Source organism: Beta vulgaris, chromosome 1 (assembly GCF_026745355.1).
Source record: "Beta vulgaris subsp. vulgaris cultivar EL10 chromosome 1, EL10.2, whole genome shotgun sequence".
In the NCBI taxonomy this organism is placed as follows: Eukaryota; Viridiplantae; Streptophyta; class Magnoliopsida; order Caryophyllales; family Amaranthaceae; genus Beta; species Beta vulgaris.
Genome location: NC_079202.1, coordinates 36,808,551 through 36,830,520, shown reverse-complemented (window position 1 = coordinate 36,830,520; position 21,970 = coordinate 36,808,551). Strand labels below are relative to the sequence as shown.

General features: G+C 34.1%; 2 protein-coding genes across 2 annotated transcripts in view; one reads left to right on the top strand and one right to left on the bottom strand.

Annotated features, from left to right (window-relative positions):
* Window positions 1-21,970, bottom strand: part of LOC104895850 (sterol 3-beta-glucosyltransferase UGT80B1) — a 108,031-nt gene that overhangs the window by 33,495 nt on the left and 52,566 nt on the right. The window lies entirely within an intron of this gene.
* Window positions 7,377-20,100, top strand: LOC104895811 (glucose-6-phosphate 1-dehydrogenase 6, cytoplasmic). The gene is made up of 16 exons (XM_010682427.4): window positions 7,377-7,648; window positions 7,784-7,972; window positions 8,553-8,638; window positions 9,298-9,364; window positions 9,454-9,640; window positions 10,776-10,933; window positions 11,014-11,082; window positions 14,067-14,125; window positions 14,345-14,381; window positions 14,792-14,863; window positions 16,063-16,210; window positions 16,411-16,506; window positions 17,020-17,090; window positions 17,973-18,088; window positions 19,522-19,567; window positions 19,673-20,100. The coding sequence occupies exons 2-16, from the start codon at window positions 7,790-7,792 to the stop codon at window positions 19,838-19,840; spliced, it is 1,563 nt and encodes a 520-aa protein (XP_010680729.1). The 5' UTR covers window positions 7,377-7,648; window positions 7,784-7,789; the 3' UTR covers window positions 19,841-20,100.

Sequence of the window (21,970 nt, the reverse complement as noted above, 5' to 3'; positions counted from 1 at the left end):
ATTACCTACTGTTAGATGGTAGGTAATTTTGTTGACCGCTAGACAGTCGATAATCTCGAATTACCGACCAGTAATATACCAATCGAAGCTTGTCGACTTCTTAGTGGTCGGTAATTTAATTACCGACCTTTTTCATTCATTACCGTCTATTTTGTGCGGTCGTTAAAAACGCGGATTCCTGTAGTGTTTCCTTGTTAAATCTCTTGTCTCTCTACTTTAGTTTTCTCGTTGTTCTCTCAATTCCGCGAAAGTTCATCATTGTTCCTAACAATACAAGTCAACCCCCCCCCCCTTCTTGTAGTATTCCTACTTAAATAACTTTGTGAGTTGTCTTATATCGGAAAAAGAGCAGAAAAAATAAAACTTTATAAGCTAGAGGAGCTACTTCTACTATTGCCAATTGATTTTATTATGAAATCTCCTTTAGACTTGTAAATGTGTTGAACTCTCCTCCTCCTTAATGTATTGCCTAGACCAATTTTCAACTTTATCAAATTTATCATTAAGGGTTATTCTTCAAGGTCTTAGAGGTTACTTTATGTTCGTTTACTAAATTAACCAATGTTAATCCCCTACTTCTAATCACTAGTAGAATAAATGTTTATTGTTGTGGTCATTAAGTGGCCTATTGCGGCGGTTTTGGCTGCGCAGCAATTAAGGGCGCAGCAATAGACCAACCTATTGTTGCGGTTCCTAGCGCAGCAATAAGTTTATTTTTTATTAAAAAAAAAAGTACAATGTATTGTTGCGGTTTTGACCAGGAACAACAGCAATAGGTCCTGGTACAGGTAAAAAAAATTTGCAATTTGCAATCAAATTTGAAAGATTAAAACCAGACAACTAACCCATCCATTATCCACCAAATTCGTAGACAAACTGAAGATGAAATGACATATGAATCTCATTAATATATAAAGATAAAAAAACTAGTTACATAAATAATATAATAAAAACAAAAAGAATATAATTACAAAAGGATCAAAAAGTAAATGAAAAAGCAAAAATAAAAAAACAACAGTTACGACTAAATGACTTATTACAAAAAATATATTTAAAAAAATAACAAACTAAAAAATCGAAAAGAAATCCTAAAAAAATCGAAAATAAAAAAAAAAACCCAAACCAACAAGAATCTCGAAAAACTTTTAAACGGCAAAGTGTGAGATCCGGAAAAAGAAAAAAAATTCAGATCTAAGATTGTTCCCTTTAATGGAGATTGGCGACTGAGATTGTATATGAGCGAAGAATTGTCTTCTCCGCCGACAAGGTTAGGGCGAAGAATGATTCGAACGGCCGACAATGTAAAAGAAAGGACGACGGATGTTGTGTGGCGGTTGAAAGTGGCTGGTGAGGACGAAAGATGGAACCAGTTTATCGCACAAGCCTGCTGCTCATATTCTCCATCGGGTTCGCCGTCGCCGTTGATTTCTTGTCGAATGGTGGTTAAAGCATCACGCGATGAGAGGGTCAGAGCATCATTAACCATGAGTGAAAAACAAGGAAAAAAAAGGGTCTTAATCATGATTGGAAAAAAGATCATGTGTTGAATGGGAGTGATTGGGGCAAAAAAAAAAATGCGATGGGGTGAGTGAAATGGTGATCAGGCGTGGGAGTGGGACCCACTGCCTGGTCAGCATTCCACTAATTTTTTTTGCCTCACCCAGCAGCAAAACGCCGCGTTTTGCTGCTGGGTGAGGCAAAAAAAAGAAGCCCGCTGACACGCATGTCAGCGCCAACTGCAGCGTGACATTTGTCATCCACGCCAAATGTCAGCTTCTTATGGGTTTTTTAAAATATAACCGTTGTAAATTTTACAACGGTTATATTTTAAAAAATATAAATCAAAAAAAAAATACCAACGGCTCTATTTTTTCGAGATCTATAAATAGAGACCCATTTTGCTATATTTTGGGCACACTTAATTTTCTCCATCTTCACTAAATTTCTTCTCTTTGTTCTAACTCTTCTTCCATTGCTCTTTATTTTCAAATTCTTATAATTATGGATCCTAATTATCCTAATTATATAAGAAATCAACCCCAAAATTGCTCAAAAAACCAAATGCCTAGGCAACAAAATCGCTTAATTAGCTCTCAAAATCAGTCAAATTATCACCAACCTTCTCAAAATCAATCAAAATATCGTCAACCCTCTCAGATAAATACCAATCAAAGGGGGAAAAATTCTCAAAATGCTTCTCCTCAATATGATAACCTCAACCATGAATCTCCATCTAATGCCAACCTTTCATAATCGTCAACTTGATCCTAATTATGGATTTTCTCAATACCAAGAAGATGCATCTCCGAACAATGATGTTGATGATGATGGTGGTGAATACGAAGAAGGTTGTGATGGTGATGATGTTGGTCAATACCGTGAAGATGATGATTCTGATGGTTTTGATGAATTTGTTAAGGGAACTCAATCATTTTCGCAATTACTATCAGGTAATCGATCTCAGCAACCACCGCAAAGACAACCCGTTCAATCACAAAACCCACTTATCCCAGCCACAAGTTCTTGTGGTAAGAGGGTTTGGAGTGAAGATGAAGATGAACTCCTGATCTCCGCATTTATGAACACGACTCTTGATAAGGTAAGTGGGACGAACCAAAAGAAAAATGTCTTCTGGGGAAAAGTTTGGGAAGCTTTCGAGGCAGGAAGTATAGCACACCCAACAGAAATTGCTCCAAGAAATGCTGATATGTTGAAAGGTCATTGTAGTAGACTTGCCAATATATGGCAGAAATTTGGTGGCAATGCTAATTAAGAGCATTTTATGTATTTCTTTCTTAATTAAGTTTTATGTTTTTCTTCTAGTTAAGTTTTATGCACTTTTTTTCTTAATTAAGTTTGTAATTGTCGCACCAATGTAGCATTTTATGTATTTCGTTCTTAAAATTATTTTTAAAATGCTAATTGTGTCTCATATCATTAAAAACGCTAACTAGTTTCGTATTTAATTACTTAATGAAAACGCTAATTACATATGCTACGTATTAATAAAAGATAGATAACTTGATTATTAAAATGATAATTATAATTTTAAATTTATTAATTTAATTAATTAATAATAAAACGCTAACTAATTCATATCATTAAAAAGTAAATAATAAAAATATTGTATGATGGTGGTTGGGTGATGAGAGAGAAAAAGTAGTTGGATAGGGTCAAAAAGTAAGAGAGAGAGGAAAAAGTAGTTGGGATGATTGAAAAATGGTTCATGGTTAAGGAGATGAGTGAGAATTGATTGTGGGATGTTATTTTTTAGAGAGAGGAAGTTAGAAAGAGAGTGGGATGATTGAGTTTTTCACTCATGAGTAATGGTGCTCTTAGAGGAAGCTGAGAGGGTGAGAGGGTTAGAGGAAGAGAGAAGGAGAGAAACTGATGATGAGAGGGTTAGAGGCGTGAAACTGATTGAGAGGGTTAGAGGAGGAGAGAGAGTGAGAGGGGGAGAGGGAGTGAGGAGTGACACCCTGGCTAGGTAAATGACAGAAGTAAATGGCCCACACCATTTCAATATTAATTCTAAAAGACTATTGTTACAGTTTTTTGTAGGAAACGCAACAATAGGTTCAAATAATATTTTAATATATTGTTGCAGTTCTTGCCAGAAACCGCAGCAATATTGTTTGGTCAAATAATCAAAAAATTTCAAAAAAATGTTGTTGAAACCATATTGTTGTGGTTTTAGGCCAAAACCGCGGCAATATGGTTATTTTATATTTTTCCTTTTCTTTTTACATGATATATTACTGTGTATGGGTAAAACCAAGCAATATCACCGCAGCAATAAGAAATTATTCTACTAGTGAATATATTTTTGTTATTATATTAACTAATGCCAATCCCTAAGTATAAAGTTTTAGTGGTAATTCGTCAAGGTTTTAGAGGTTAATTCGTTAAGTTCATGGGAATTGAACAATGTTGTTTAGTTCGTTATTCATAAGGAAAGTAGAACTTCTCATGAATTTCTACTTACCTGGGGGGGTAAGTAATTTATAGGAAGTAGAAATTCATGGAAGTTCTACTTCCACCATTTCGCAAACGTTTTGTCAACCAAAATCTCATCTTACACTTCCTAGGAAATAGAAATACCAATGATTTTATCGGCCTAACCAAACGATTTCTAAGTTGACATACATATAGAATTAATTTTTGTACATCTAACAATTCTCTAAAGATCTCAGACGCAAAGTGTTAAGGGGTGGTTGTGTGAACTTGTGAAAATAATTGATGATGATTTTAATATAATATTTTTAGATACGAGTGATTTAGAAACTAGCATAGGCGTGTTTTTATTTCGCCTACGTACTCGGGATGAGCATGTATTTGTATTTGGCTACCCCATTATAAAGGTTTTTATATTTGAAATGTTTCAAAGTCGCCAACAAGTCTTTAAAGAAAGACTCATAAACTTAATTGGATATTGAAACTGTAGGGACATCTTAGGTACTTATCCAATGTATATTTTCCCGTCTACACACCATATATGGTCAAAGTGAATCAAATATTGAGTTCGGGAGTGAGGGTACAAACACAGTCAAGAACCATGTTCCCCATTGCTGATCTCTACTTAATATCGATTCATGTCAATGTTTATGCAATAGAATAACCAAATAATGTTTTAAGCACCCTAAAAATATTTAGTATAGGTTGGTTCATGAAACACATAAAAAGACTATTTTTTAGTGGTATGTCATTATGCAATCAATTTACTAGGTACCTAGTAGGTTGTCCAAAATAATCTGATTAATATTAAAATAGTTCCTCAGGTCTTTTATTAGCAAAAATAACATATGGGTGATAAAAATAATAAATCACGATAATCATATAATATGTACTATAAAACGATCAGGTAAGCATATAATTATATATATATATATAAATAAATAAAAAATAAGGAATGATTAGAATACAATAGAACGCTTTTATATTAAAGATCTACATCATAAAAGAAAAGGTTAGTAACTTCAATATAAACATAGGAATTTATTCAAGGACCCTTAGGATTATATCGTGGCTTGGGTCTGTGAGATTGACTACCGTCGGAACGAGCAATCGTGAAGCTTGAAAGTATGAATGTGTATATGTATGTAGATTGATTGTCTTTATGTTTGAAAGTATGAGTTTTTTGTAGGTTGGTTTTGTGTTTCGTAGAGAGGTTCGTAAGGTATTTGTAATATAAAAGTTGAGTGTTATGTGTGAAAATTTGTTCTGAAATCTGTACGAAAATCATGTGTAATTATAGGAAAAACGAAACTGCGCTTCACGCGCCAGCTGCGCCAAGCACAGTTTGACGTGTCACGTGCAAATCCACGTGTCACATGCAAATTGGTGCGCCTGACGCGGCATTCCCACTAGAAAGCATAAATGTGGTATGCGCCTTGAAAAAGATAAGAAAGAAGAACTTGCATCCCACTCTGAGAAGTGCGCTTGACTCAAGACTCTGTGTGAGTCACAAATCCATGTGTTAGGTGCAGATTAGTGCACCTGACACAGGTGGACAATGGTGCGCTTGACACACCAACGTGCGCTAGGTGTAAGCTAATGCGCTGACACGTCTTTGCCAGTTTTTCTTAAAACGCTGTTTTAAAGATTTTCTTTTATATTTTAATTATGAAAATCTGATTTTACGAGATAGAATCCAATTTTTACTATAAAAATATCTTTGAAAATATTTATTTAAAATAATTAATTTTCATTAACAATTAATTGAACTTTTCCAAGGATTGAGCTTAACATGCAATTAATCATCATGAATAATTAATTGAGTTTTAGAATAGGATTTTAATACTTTTCGAAATAGTTTTGGGATGGCGTTTCGGACTTTCTGACCTAGGGTCAGACCAATTAAGACCGTCGTAGGCTTTAACATTGGATCCTTAAATGGGGAGACATGTTATGCAAGACATCATACTTAAGAGTATATTTGAATAAAAATATCTATTTTTTAGAAACTGGTGTATCAACTAAAGACATTCAGGCTATCATGGTGTTTGACAATTAGTTGTTGACATTTTCATTTAGCTGGCTTGACTGACTGCTTTGGTTGGTTATTTGACAAAGTTTATAAAGTGTTTGGTAAAAATCAATGATAAAAGTGTTGATTGTTTAGTGCAAAATGAATGTAAAAGCCAAACGCTAACTAAAAATTAGCTTTTAGCTTTTGCTTGAAAAACTGGCTTCTTAATTATTCAAAAATTCATTAACCATACCTTTTTCTTACTGCTAAATTATATAAATAAAAAAAACAACTAAAAAATCAATAAGAAAAAGCCACTCAAAAACCATTTATCTTGCTAGGAACAGGCCCGGCCCTGGGGTGCCTGTCCAAGACCCCATAAATCTGAAATCCTATAAGTGTGTAATTAAGCATTAGCATTGCAACTAGTTATGTTGGCAAAGATGGTAGATAGTTCTGTGTAGGGAATGTTGAAGTGTAAACGCGGGTTCGAATCTCCATTATGACATTTACCACTTTTTTGTTTCTTAAATGGTCTCGTTTGTTACTTTTATTTATACAACTCCAACTTGCTTCTTTATTTTCCTTTCTACCATCATTTTATTTTATTTTTTTAAGTTAAAAAGAGTATGGTATTATATCTTATATACCTTTAGATTCTAAATTGTTCAAAAATAATGACAGTTTATTAGATTTCTAATATTCATTTTAAGCGTTGCGTGATAAACAGTATTCTATTTATCGATATTTCGATTTTATTCGTTAAGCTATGAGTTTATATGTTTATTACGGACTATTCCATCCGTCCCAATAGTCTGATGACTTTTTTTTGTTTGTTTTATTTCAGTTTGAACAATTTTGTTTTTAAATGGTCCCACTATTATTTATGATTTCTCTCTTTTTTTAATGAACGATATCATCGACTCCTACCACATCTAATTTTTTTCATAAAAATAAAATTTGAGAATCATATTACAACTTATCACCTTAAATTATGTGACCCAGCAAGTGTTTAGATCTTTATAGGACAGAGGAATATTAAATGGATATTAATCATATAAAAAAGAAAAAGGTCTTTTTTTTTTTTAAGAAAGAGTTGCTGGTAAATAATTAATTTTTATCCCATAAACGTGCATATTTTATCAAATTTCTTATACGTTAGGAACCCTTTTTTATTATTGTCATATGCTCAATAATATTCAGGAACAGTCCTAGCTAGGAATTTTAGAATGTGTGATGTTTTGACGAAAAGCAGGAGAGCCACTGTGGACTTTTGAAAATGGACATCACATCCCTCCAACATGCCGGCTTTTGCAAAAAAAGAAAAAAAAAAAAAAAGAACTTCCGTCAAAGTCAAACTTGCTGTCTGCTTTAACCTTCTATCTACCAACAACGTTTGGTGTTAGGTGTGAAGACCGTTCAACAATCACATTTCACCGGACAAAAAAAAAAGAATCATTCCCTCTCGAATATATTTACATAAATGCCACCTTAATTAATTTGCAAATATCACGATTTGATAACTGAACTTTCCAACAACCCCCACATTTCTAAACAAAAACGAAAAAAGAAAGTTGACAAAAATCAACACAATTCGCATTTCCATCATCAAGTTTGAGGAAGAGTGAGAAAAAAAGAATTTGGTCATCAAATTTTGACGATCTTCCAATAAATTTGAAGGTTTGTTTTGCATTAATTTTACTATTACATGTTGAAAGTTTCAATTTTGTAGCATACCCATAAAAATTTGAGTAAGAATTCATAGTTGAGCTAAAAAAAATTAAGATCTGATAAGAATTTGTTTGTGGGTTTTAGCTAAAAATGGCCTCAGGTGATGTTTGGCATATGGAGAAAAGATCAAGTGTGAGAAATGACTCTTTTGGGGATAAAGCAGACACTGAGAGTTCCCTGGAAAGTGGGTCCCTTTCAATTATTGTTCTTGGTGCTTCAGGTGATCTTGCAAAGAAGAAGACTTTTCCTGCTCTATTCAATCTCTATCGTCAGGTTTGATCACCTCGATTTTCGCTTTATGAGATAGTTAATTTAACTTCATTATTGGTGAGGGAATAGTTAAGATTGATATTGATATGTATTGAGCTAAAATTGTGGATATTTTGATAGAGTATAAAACTATTCCTGCTACTTCAACTATCAGCTTAAGCTTTTGGTTGAATTGGTCTTTTGACATATTTCATAGGGTTGATTGGTTTGGATTGCAAAGGTTGAGTTTAAAAGTCGACATTGTTAATGTTGTGATGCAACGAGGTCCAAATTTGACATGGTGTAATGTAGTGTATTATTATGAATGAAGTCATTCAAGTATTCAACTAGATGAGTTAATGGTTTTTTAAAAAAAATTGAAATAACTCATTAAGTTATTGAATATTGGGAGACAATGCCTAAGGATTACCTTTGAGAATTGTATTTATGTTTGGTTACCAAATATGAAAAGCAGAAATACGAGGTTACCAATGAGAATTTTCTTTACAGCATTGACCTTGTATGTAGAAAATGATCCGCTTGATTGTGTATCTTGGAAAGAGACTTTTGAATTAACTTGAATTGTTGATGATGGTATTCTTAGGGATTTCTTCCTCCAAGTGAGGTCCATATATTTGGTTATGCTAGGTCAAAGATGACAGATGATGAATTGAAAGATCGTATTCATGGGTGAGATTTTATGACTTTTGTTGAAGTTTTCTTATAAATGTGGCTTATGTCATGTTAACACAAGGATTTGCATCTTTTCACTTGATGCCTTTGATTTATGGCATGTTTATGCTTAATTTTTTAAAAGTTATCTGAATTGCCTAATGGGCATAAGGGTAGGGTTAATCTACAAGGTTTTAATCGTACAGGATCGATACTCTAAATATTAGACCAATTAGTTTTGTACACGTGCTCTTTTCTCTCTTTCTCTCCTTGCTTTTCTATTGGCCCGCTCTTTACTCACTTGCTTTTGAAACCACAACCACCATAGCCCGACCCTCTATTGACCAGCTAACCCGCCTAATAGCCAGGTTTAATTGCATTATTGCAAGCTGTGAGTGGAAGCTTATTTATGCATTTCAATTCATATCATATTGTAATATATCTCTTTTGTTCTTTTCAATTTATCCTTGATTTTTTTTTTTTTGTTTGAGACTTGTACTGCAATTTCCTTGTGTCAGACGTGAAAGGATTAAAGGGAAACACAAACACATTTTTCTTGTGCATGAACTTGTTCCAACTTCCATCTTCTAAATTTTTAGAAATCATTTTGGATAAATGTCATAGTTCTACTATTACTTACAGTCTTACAGTGAATAGTGCTGTCTTCATGAATCCAGATATCTGGTTCCCTCCAAGAATGCAACCCCAGAGATGTCTGAAGATGTTTCTAACTTTTTGCGTTTGGTTAGTATCACTTCTTAATGATCATTTTGCATCTTGCTTCCTGGTTGAGAACATGTGATTTATGCTTGCTTTCTTGCTTATTGTTCCAGATTCAATATGTGAGTGGCTCGTATGATACTGAAGAGGGTTTTCAATTGCTGGATAAAGAAATTTCCAAGTATGAGTATGAGCAGAATCGTCAAGAAGGAATATCTAGAAGACTCTTTTACCTTGCTCTACCGCCTTCAGTATATCCACCTGTCTGCAGAATGATAAGACGCTACTGTATGAATAAATGTGAGTTCAATGAGTTTTCTGCAGAGTAGTTGTGACTTGCGGTACTGGAAGTATAGTACTGTTGGATTTCCATTATATAACTTCCATAACTAGGAAACAGTAATTCCATTTTGAAGAGTACATATCTAAGAAGTTGGTATTATATGTGACAAAACAACTTTTTGTAACTTGCTATATTTTTTTATGGAAAATGCACAAATGTCTCATTAAAAAACTTGCTAAATTATGTATGCTAACTTAGTAACTTAATGAAAGAAGAGTAATCATAGCTGGTTTCTTGATATTCTTCAGCTATATGCTGTTGCTTTGAGGATATGTTTAAATATTTTCTGATAGGCCGTTTAGGTGATGTGACTCTGGTTTTATTTGCACCCATAATCGAATGTTCCCTTTGAGTTTCATGGGAGATGAATAGTTTTAGAATTTTGACTTAACGATACAGCCAAAGTAGAAAATCACAGAGGTGGTCATGTGTGTGGTGATGGCTGCAATGTCGCGAAATCGACTTGCAATAGATGATAGGAACAGATTTGCCGGCGTGTTTTTTTTTTTTTTTAAGTTCACATCAATGGATTCTTCACCTCAAATTTGCATTTTTCTAGTTTAAGAAGTATTCTCTCAAGTCTCAACATAAGTTCACCAAGCCTGTCATATGATTTGGTCATATATATGGTGAATATATAACTACTTAGAGCATGAATGCGATATTGTATTATATAAATGAAATAGAAACACCTCATGTCATTTTCCAATTTAAAAGCCCGCGTCACTTTCTCTCCCTTTTTTGGTGTGTATTTGTTGCTTTTTGTTACAATGTATGTTTTCCCTTTCCTTTTTTTCCCCAATTTGGACAAGGAACAAATGTAACGAGAAAGGAACATTTTACGCGTTGAGTCATCGTTACATAACAGACAACATGACAAGAAGGGCATGATGTTTATCACACTGTTATTAACGGCATTTCGCAGAACGACAAGATCAAATCCGTTAAACAACGATTTTTTACGTAATATAACGAGCAAGTTTTGATCCGAAAATTCAGACATGCTGCTTGATCAATATTGTGTATTTGATGATAGTCATATTAGTTTGTTGGTGCACTGATCCTTACACTGTTACGACTATCATGTTGCAGCTGAAAATGTTGGATGGACACGGATGGTTGTTGAGAAGCCTTTCGGGAGAGATTTGCAATCAGCAGAACAACTTAGTTCACAAATTGGAGAGTTGTTTAATGAGTCACAGATTTACCGTATTGATCACTACTTGGGAAAAGAGTTGGTTCAGAACTTGGTAATACTGCACGAAGAACTAATCTAATTGTTGCCCACTTCTATATGTTTGGATACTGATATCTCCTTGTGTTTTTGCAGCTTGTAATGCGATTTGCCAATCGCTTTTTTCTTCCCCTTTGGAACAGAGATAATATTGATAATGTACAGGTAATATTGACTTGTTGAAGTTAAGAAACCATTTATTTTTGGGAAATTTTACATGGTGACCCTGTATCTTGGTATCTTCTATATGGTGGAATAAAAAATTTGCATTCTCCCAAATGACCCTATACTAGTGTTTTGATTAGTAATGTGACATTAATTACCTTATTTTCGTTAAATAGTATGGACTCATTAGCTTTTTTCCGTTAGACTCTTGTTCTTCCTCATGAGTCACACCAGACCCTTCACTCTCCTCTTATTCATCTTCTTTCTGCATCGTGTACCACTGCTACTGAAAAATATTATTATATCTCAACTGGATTTTGCGTTAATTCTACTGGTTTCTTTATGAATCTTAATTACCAAACTAAATATCATTTAGCTTTTCAAAGTTTCTTAATTTCACCAACTGTATATTAAGAAGTAAGAAGTAATATCAGACTTGAAGAGAAAGCATTGACTTTGATGGTGGGGTAATGAACGATTTCAAAAAAAGAAAACTCAACTTAAGACCCAGTATTGTATCATGTACTTCCTCCATTCTTTTCTGCGTGCAACGTTTCCCTTATTTGGAAGTTTCTCATTAACCGTAACGTTTCCTTATTTGGTAATATATTCTCTCTACCTCTCTCATGTCATATGGGTCCCACTTTATCTATATCTCACTCCTCTTCACATAGCTTTCTTAAAAAATGTGTCAAAAGGTGATGTTGCAATTAACAATAGAACAAAGGAAGTATACCTATAAAAAAGTAAAAGTAGGATATTAGTGTTTTTCTTTTTCTTGAAATTTCTGTAAAATTATTATGCTTGCAGGTTGCAGCAACATTTGACTTTGGTGCATAGTCTGCCTCATCAATATCTGAAATTAAATGCTAAATTAGCTTGATAACCTGTTTAATTGGGTAATTATCTATTCGAATTTTAAAAGGGAACAGTTAATAAAATCAGGAAAAAAAATAACAATTTTCTCTAGATCTCTCTGAAAAATTGAATTAGGATGATGATGTATTTGTGGGTCAGTCTCATCATGTTGGTTATCGAATGAAATTAATGAAAGAGATAGGAGTTAAAGAGGTATTTCAGTAATTTCAGCTTTTTTAGAGTTTAGCACAACTTAACACATTTATGGTTGTTAATGTCACATTAATCGAATCTGCAATAATACAGGGTCAGTTGGGAGAATGTAAAAAAATTTCTCACACCATGTAGAATTTCTCAAAACATATGGTCACCATGTAGAATTTCCCTCTAACTCTCGAAATACGGGCTAATATCTTCTTTGAGTCAAATGTTTTGCTATACAACAACTACACGATAAAATGGCCTTTTGGTATATAAAGGGAAAATTTCACTGGAGCATGTTTGTTCACAAATATGCTCTCTAGTTAAGCGTGTAAGGCTTTAGATGCTCTACATGTCGCTACTTCAATTGACTAGTAACCCTACTAGAAACCACATTAGCGGATAAACCACTTTCCAGGATCAAAGTACAACTGCAATCTTTGACTAAACAAGTACGAAATAATATCTCCCTTTTCCCATTTCTCTCAATATTGAGATTCTTCTTCCAAACCCCAATCTCCATTCTTATTTCTTCAGGTTGTAGAAACAATGCATTCAAAAACAAAATTTTCTCGGCTTTCAAGTTGTGTTGCAAACACACTTGCTTTTTTTGGTTCTCCTCTTCAATATGTTGTGTAATAAGCAAGTGTTTATGCTGTGAGTAATCATGACCATGTGTGGACATTGAATAGCAATGTGTTCATGCCCTTGACACTGAAGCAGCTTTTATCTTCAAGGGCCTTGTTTCCCTTTTGCAGCATCTTCTTTAGGTGTGAAAGACACACTGTGTTCCTTGTTTAAATTTTCATATCTATGAAAGGGCTTTGAGATCTCACCCTTTGATGGATTATTAGGGTGAAAAAGGTCTAGCCTTTGAAGCTTTTTTCCGCCTTTCAACTTTAGTAGCAAAAACACAATCTTCAGTAATAGAAAACAAAGGTTGTGAATATGTAGTTCAACTTGATTATCAATACTTGGATTCGGCTCTCACAAAAAATTTGAAGTTTCTATTTCTTCCTATAATCACAGGCTGTAGACAATCTTTTAAATTCTGCTACTTAAGTTTTGCAAGGATTACAACCAATGTTACCTAATTTGCGAACTGCTTCAAATTACAGAAGTGATACTAGTTGGGAGATTTTGGGGTTGTTTGAGGGGTTTTTGTTTGGGTGAATATTTGGTGCATAATTCTTGCTAATATAGAACTTTATAGAAATTATATTATATACAAAATTTGTGAATGTAATAAGCTTCTAATAAACCTTTTTTTATGATTCTAACAACAAACATCAGCAATTAAGCACTTCTAATCACTCCAATATACGCCCAAGTTAATCCTAATAATTCAAATAGAATTCTAGTTTTGCAAGGATTACAACATAGCACTGAAAATGTAAAAGAATCTTAACATGCTTTAAACACAAAAAACCCCAAGTAGGATAGTGGACACGTGTATGTAAGCCAACTTTCAAACAAATACAACTCTACTTAGGATATATAAATCCTACATGAAATAGAACTCTATTAAAATTCAAAAATTCGCCATGGAGTCAAGTAAGATAAATCGGCTGTTCAACCACCTTTTTAAGCTTGAATCCCAAGTAAACTCCATGCAAGAGAAGAACCATGCATGCACACACATCAGTTACCCTTTGATTTTAAAACAATTATTATTTCTTAGAACTCTATGAAGATCCTTGAAATTTTTAAATAACTATATTTTTTATTTTTTTTTACTTAACATGTCCTTGTGTCATGTGCTACTTTTATTTTATTTTATGTGTCACCCTATCTTTAAGTTAAACGTTTTCTCATGTTGGACCCTTGCATCCGTACTTGAGTCCAACACCTGTTCCTAAATCTGAGCATCATAGCCTTGGTTTCTTTATGGACATGCTTGTCTAATATTTGCATATTGAACGCAGATTGTCTTTAGAGAGGATTTTGGAACAGATGGTCGAGGTGGCTACTTTGATCAATATGGGTATGCTTTGAAACTTTTTGCTAGTTTGGAGAACTTCCGTACAGTAGAATTTTTGTTTCGTTTCACTTATCGCCAATAGTTATTCCACCCATTATTAAAACTGTCTATATAGTATGATTATCTATTGCTTAATGATCAGAATGTTAATATGGTATGTATACCCTGATTACTTTACTATTCTTATTAGTCACATTAATTAAAAATTTCGTACATTTGCAGAATAATTCGTGACATTATTCAGAACCACCTCTTGCAGGTAAGATTACATATCAGTATGCTGCAAATCAATTACAGCTGCCTTCTTTTTCCCTCTTGATTGTTAATTGTTGGTGTATTCAAAAGGAAGATCAAGCACTATTTAGAAATTAGAAGTGGATACATCCTGAATACTTCCCCATATTTTATTTGGCATATGGCATTTGGCATTTCTTGTCCATTCAATTGTGTAAAACATACCTGAGATACAATCGTCATGTTTTTTCACTTGCATTCTTTAAGCTACTTGAAGCTTCTCCAATGAAAAGAAAACAGAGTTCCTCACTTTAGTTCCTCGTTTTTCTTGTTAATTTCTGGCAGTGAGGGAGGCTGGGCTACTTTGCATTAGTCCAGCACTCCAGCTGCTAGTGTTGATTTCTGGAAACATATATTAAAGTTATTGCCTTTCAGGTTCTCTGTTTAGTTGCCATGGAGAAGCCGGTCTCACTTACACCAGAGTACATTCGTGATGAAAAAGTGAAGGTATATACTTGTACTTCTTCACCATCTAAAAGCTTTTTGCAAAGCATGACCCAGATTTATATGAGATCGCCCCTACTCCCTCCCGTCCATACTTTTTGCTCACTTAATCAACTTTCTTATTGCATACTATCTGCTACTTTCAAATATCGTTATAATGTTACTTGTCATAGATTACAAATAAAAATATTAATAGTCTGTTTTTAGTACTAATGCAATGCCTAAACGTCCTTAGTATGATGATGGCATTACCTTAAGCGAATGAAGTAGTCTTGGCTAAGACCGTTTTCAAACCCAGTTTATATGTGTTTTGTTATCAGTTTAAACATTGTATATGTTAATTTATACTCCCTCCGTCCCAAAATATAGTTCCCATTTCCATTTTGGGTGTCCCAAAATATAGTTCCCATTTCCATATTTAGTTCCACATTTTTCCGTAATTTGTCTAGAAAAATCGTGTCCCATCATTTATTTGCTTCTTGAATTTTGTTTTTTCCTTTGTTTATTGAACCAAAATGTTACAATTAATGCTCTTTTACCAATTATCTTCATTCTCTCTCCTAAAATCATCTTTTTCCATACAACATTTATTTAAATAAACAAAAAATCTTTACTATCCCAACTTGCATAAATTACCGTGAAAAAAGGGAAATGGGAACTATATTTTGGGACGGAGGGAGTACATAGTTGCTATCAGCTTATACATATTTTACAATAGTTTATAAACTGATATGATATATGTATAAACTGGTATGAAATATGTACAAGCTGATTTGAAATATTCATAAACTGATAGCAAATACGTATAAATTGAACGTCTGATGTTAAATATGTGTAAGCTGAGAAATATGCATAAATTGATAACAAATCTTTTCTCTTTATTTATTTATTGTTTTAATTGAAAAGACTATCTAGTTGTATTGATGTTAAGTTACTATCCGAAATAGTAGTTCCTCCATTTTTTAATTGTACCCAAAGGAATGACACATATTTGGGGTAATTGTATAAAGTTGTGATAAACAATTTAAAAAAGAAATCACGTGTGAGGAGAATATGGTACAACTAAATAAAAGCAAATGTAGTAAATTGTTGAGCAATGAACTCTATGAAGCTAGATAATAAATTTAGGTGGACTTCCTCCCTATCTTATTATGTACATGTGGATTTTCTTGTGGTCAGTTTGGTTTTTGTTTGTTTTTAAGGTTCTTCAAGCAGTTGATCCGATTAAGGATGAAGAGGTTGTTCTTGGGCAATATGAAGGCTACAAAGATGATCCAACTGTTCCAGATACCTCAAACACACCAACATTTGCAACCGTGGTTTTGCGGATACACAATGAAAGATGGGAAGGTGTGACTTGTCAAGCTCTTGTTCGTGGTTCCTTTTTAAGAAATTTAGAACTATTGATGTTTCTTTTTGTTGATCGCTTGAAATTCCTATTCATACAACTCCTATAATATAATAAAATCTCGTCACTATCACCCTGATTTGGGAGTCCGTGTCCTCGAGGCTAATTTAAGTCATTTCTCTAAATATCACTATGCATGCAGGTGTTCCATTTATACTAAAGGCAGGGAAAGCATTGAATTCAAGGAAAGCAGAAATTCGGGTTCAGTTCAAGGATGTCCCTGGTGATATATTTAAATGTATGTTGTCTTCCCTGGCAATCGTCTGCCTTTAAAATATTTCCCTATTCTAACGCATCTAACTGCATCATTAGTAAGGGTTTCATGATAATTATTGTTCTATCACACTTAATGTTACATGAATAACATTGTTCTATGACACTATCTAGCAGCTTTTGCAATATATCTATATTTTGTTCTTTCAAAATAGGATCACTAATTTCATTAGTTTGGAAGTGTAATCCTTCACTGTATTGCTACCTTTTAATTTCAAATACTCATTTTGCATGTTTGATGAATCTAAGCTTATTGATCCCTCTCTTATGAACAATGTTACTTTTCATCACCTTCCTGAACAATCTTACTTATTACCCGATCTCTTTGATAGTGTTCTATTAAGTAAGAAGTTAGTATTACTTTACTAGATCTACTTCGTTGGTTGAAGTTTTGAAATCTCAATTTTGGTCTGATATTCTGCAGTGCTCACTGAGATCTCTTATAATATTATTCAATGTTTCTTTTTGTTGTCTTCAGGTAAAAGGCAAGGAAGAAATGAATTTGTGATGCGGCTACAGCCTTCGGAGGCAATCTATATGAAGCTTACGGTATGTGAATTGATGACTCTTCTGTTGTGTATTATTGTTAATAAATTTACGACTGATGAATTGACCACGAACCCTTCAAGTTGGGCTTCACCAGTATTCGAGGGGATGGCTGACGTAAGTACGAGTGACTTTGATGGGCTTCTATCACAGAGTCACCTGTCCATACTGCTTAAGAGTTCCAAACTTCTGCTCAAAATCATTGTCCACCTTTCTCCCTTGCATAAACATGCCTACTTCAACCGTATGCTATTTATTTATGGATTTATTAATAAACTCTGTCCTCTGAGACCTAGGTAAAGAAAATAACGAAATAAGTAGGGACTTTGACGAGATATGAAATGAAAATAATACCTTGCTTATTAGCGAGTAGAGTTTTCTGTTGAGCTCCCACATTGCAAATTGCAATTGCCTTCATTTTGTGGTCTGAAGTACACACTTGGAAGTGAATTCCAGTTTTAAGTTTCATCAAATATTGAGAAATACTATTATCCAAAATACTTCCTGATGAGATAAAATTTAAATGGGCATTTTGTTTACTTAGGTGTTTTCCTGATCAATTGTCACTTATTGTCCTGCTCAGATTGGAAATTCTTGATATTAAACAATCGACATCTTGCATTAAAAAAAAGTTATGAGCTGGAAAATCAAAGGGGACTGACCCATATGAATCTTGATATGGTTTTGGGTTTTTAGATGTGAAGCGTTTACTGACCCATGTGATGTGCTCATGAACATTCTAGGTCTGCAGGAATTAGTCACCCCATCTTTTGACTGTGAATGTTCCTATATTAATCTGTTGTATTTAGAAAAGGTATTACCATCATTCAAAAACTTGACTAAAAGCTCATTCTTGTGGACTAACAAAATTTTCACCCTCAACAGGTGAAACAGCCAGGGTTGGAAATGTCGACTGTACAAAGTGAACTGGATTTGTCATATAAGCAGCGGTATCAGGGAGTCGTTATTCCAGAGGCCTATGAACGTTTGATTCTGGACACGTACGATCTCTCAATCAAAATTAATATACTTACTTCTGTTGGTACTGAACATTCTTGGCTCGAGCACATAAGTTTCATGAACCTTTTAGTGTTTTATTAAGTGCCAATGAAGCAAAAAGTCATGACTTGTCCTACAGTCAGGTGATTAAAATGTGGGTTGAGTGTATACAAGGTTATGAGTGGGGTGTATAGTGGTCTAAAACATGCAGTACACATCAGAAATAGCATAAAAGGTGCTATCTGAAACATAAAGCTTTAAATGTGGAATATTGGTGTATACATATTTTAATATGGAATATGAGTTTCCCTTTAAAACATAACAGCCTTAAATGGTGCTATTTCACAAAACTAGCAATACAAGGTGATATTTTACATTAACAATAGCATAAAAAGTGTTAACAGACAAAAATTCCTAACAAATAACATATTTTGTATTTCTAAGGAGTTCACAAGGCTATTCCTTTAGTCTTTATAAACAGTTCCTCATTCACATTTTTTGTGTTTTCCAAAGTTTAGCTACCTTGATTGCTAGTAGTTGATTGATTTATTAGATACAAATGTTGCTACTTTTGATTTTGAGGTGCCTTAATAAACTAATTGATAGTATATCTGCCTTTTGGCATGATACTTTCTATTTGATTTTAGTATAATAGCACATAACTGTACATGTTAATAGAATACATAAGGTTATAAGGGAATAAAAGTTCTGATCACAGCTATCGTCTTTCTTAGTCCATATGTTTTGCCAATTGAGGAACATATACTCAGGTTAGGCAGAGTATTGGTTTACTTCTTTCATTTCTAGTTATAAGACAGTTTAGCCAAAAAATTCGTTTCAAATTGCCATGTTATGATATCAGGTAGCAAAATCCATCTCTTAGTGGTAATGGTTACCATTCCCTTTTCATTTCATGGCTTGAACCAAACATACAATAAAGATAACAATTAGTGTTACCATTTCCCTCCTCTATTTGATTCCACTCCCTTTCCTTTCCATAGCTTGAAGCCTTGAACCAAACAAGAACTTAAAAGTAGTCTCAAGCCATGATGTTTTAGCATTGAGGAATAAGGTTCATATCTCCATTGTAAGCAAAGATCTTAGGGATTGAGATCGTGGCGATCTTATGGGTGATCCCAATGATCCTGAACTATACTATGGCCATTTCTACTTGGGTACCATTCTTACATCGATCCAAGTCTTCTTGTTATATCTGAAATAGTAGGTTTGTATGGATTGTATGATTCTAAATGCGGGTCGCCAATTTAATAACATTGGCTGAAATTCAATATAAACAATCGTTTAGGGAGGGTCTAGAAAGGCAAGACAGACGCCCTCTTTGTCCCCTTCTATTTCTAGAAGCACGTTTTTTCGAGTAAATTATCACAGTCCTTGCACATTACATTATTGATGATCCTCCTACTTTCATTGACAGAATTAGAGGTGATCAACAGCATTTCGTCCGCAGAGATGAGCTGAAGGCAAGAAAAGCATAAACTTTCACAAAAGCTTGCTTTTTTCTTGATGTTTAGCAAAATATTCAGTGTTTGCCTTAGTGTCTCAACTGATGGCCATTTCTGTTTCAGGCTGCATGGGAGATCTTTACTCCTCTTCTACACAGAATTGACGAGGGACTATTGAAGTCTGTTCCATATAAGCCGGGAACTCGAGGCCCAGCTGAAGCAGATGCCCTACTTGAGAAGGCTGGTTATGTTCAAACTCATGGCTATATCTGGATTCCTCCTACTTTATAGGAATGTGGAAAATCCATAACAAAGAACACAGCTATTGCTGGGATATGTCGGAGTAGCTATGTGCCCATTACCTCGATGATCGCCCACTAGTTCATTACGGTGTATTAATGCAACTACCAATACAATAAGATTTACTTTGGATGAGTTTTCAGTATGAACAGGGCTATTCTTGACATTTATGGGCCTAAGGCGAAATTCAGATAGCCCTTTCTAAGTCAATATTATTATTGTGCAACTATAAGAAGTAACTTTCTATTGTAGCGATTTTGTTATATTGCAAGAGGTTTTAAAAATTCTACCTTTATCCCAAATATTTTTGGTACATATGCTATTACACAAATTATTAGAATAGGTGGTTTATTTTAATATAAAATTAGATGAAATTAATACTGAATTTTTCTAACAAATTTATTAATACTGGCCTTCGGTAATTTTAAGAGAAAAAATAGAATAGGTGGTTTATTTTAATATAAAATTAGATGAAATTAATACTGAATTTTTCTAACAAATTTATTAATACTGGCCTTCAGTAATTTTAAGAGAAAAAATTGACCTCAATCGTTCCAACTTCCAAATATAGTTGATTTAATCGGGATTTGATTTTAATCGGCCAATTCGTATTATCAATCGGGATTTGTGTTGATTCGAGTCAGTGGTGGAACCAGGATCTGATCCACGTGGGTTCGGAGTACTCCGAAGAAACGTACGTAAGATAAATAAAATTATAATTGTTTATGCATTAGCAATTATATAGCACTTATTTAAGCATTAAAACAAAAATTTTTTGATTTTAACACCTTCTAAGTAGTCACTTTTACAGTTTACCACCAACTCATTAAAAATCACCGCCTAACTCGTGCTTCGGGTCAAATTCCGACGAGGAGGTACACATTTTAGGATTAAAAAAGTTTTCCCTTTTTTTACTCTCCCCCCCCCCTCCTTCTTTATCTTTCTTCCTTCCCCATTCTACTTTTCATCTATTACCTTCAATCTCCCTAAACTATTCAATTCTCTCCAGCAACCTCTCTGTTTTTTTTTTATACAGAAAATAAAATTAGGACAAGCCCCCTAATCTGGGGGCCAGCCTAAAACATCCTTACGGATGATAAGAGAGAAATCAACAAAAAAAGGAGGAAACTTGTAAATGAGGTTGTGAGACGCGTGCCCTTCATGAGCCAGGATATCCGCAGCCCAATTTGCTTCCCTGAAACAATGAGAAATAGAAAAAATGTTAAATTTAGAAAGTTCAATACTGGCATCTTTCAATAAGGCATTAATGGCCTAACTCCTAAGGAGGTTTCCAAATTTTTTGCATAACTTTGATAACAGAAAGATTATCGCCTTCTAAAGAAATATAGTTTAAATTAAGAAATCGAGCAGCTTTAATAGCCTCCCAAAGGCATGTAGCTTCAGCTTGAATAATAGAAAATTCATTAGGCAGAGAGTTGCAACCCGCAAGAAGAACGTCACCCAAATGATTTCTAATGACAAAACCAGGTCCGCCCATCTTGATATTTCAAACCATCAAAATTAATTTTAAACACATCCTCATGAAGGGGGACCCAAGCAGCAACCCTTCGAGCTTGGGAATTCATCAAAGAAAAACAATTCGGCTTTCGAGGATCAAGGCATGATTTAGAAGACAAACATAATTGCCACTCCTTAATAAAATTATTAACAAGCACATTAATCTTACGAGCAGTAAAAGAGTCCTACGAAAAGATGACTTTATTACGAGCAAACCACACAAACCACCAGACAACAGCGAGCAAACTAGTCTGGGACTGCCCTAACATAGCAGAACAAATTTCTAAGTTTGCTCGAAAAGAACCCAAGGTTGCATAAATCGGGATTTGGGGCAACCCATAATCCGCATCAAGCTGATGAAGAATATCAAAAACAAAGGGACATTGAAAAAAGAGATGAGAAGCTGATTTCGAAGCACAACTGCATAACTCACATTGTTGAGGAGTGAAAATATGAACTTGTTCTAATCTGACCTTTGTAGGGAGACTATCGTTACAAGCTTTAAAGTTTTTTATTTTGTGAGGAAGATTCGACTTCTAGATCCAATGGTATTCAACTTTCCCTTGGGAACCAGTCTTATAGTCTATAAGTAATTTGGCACCC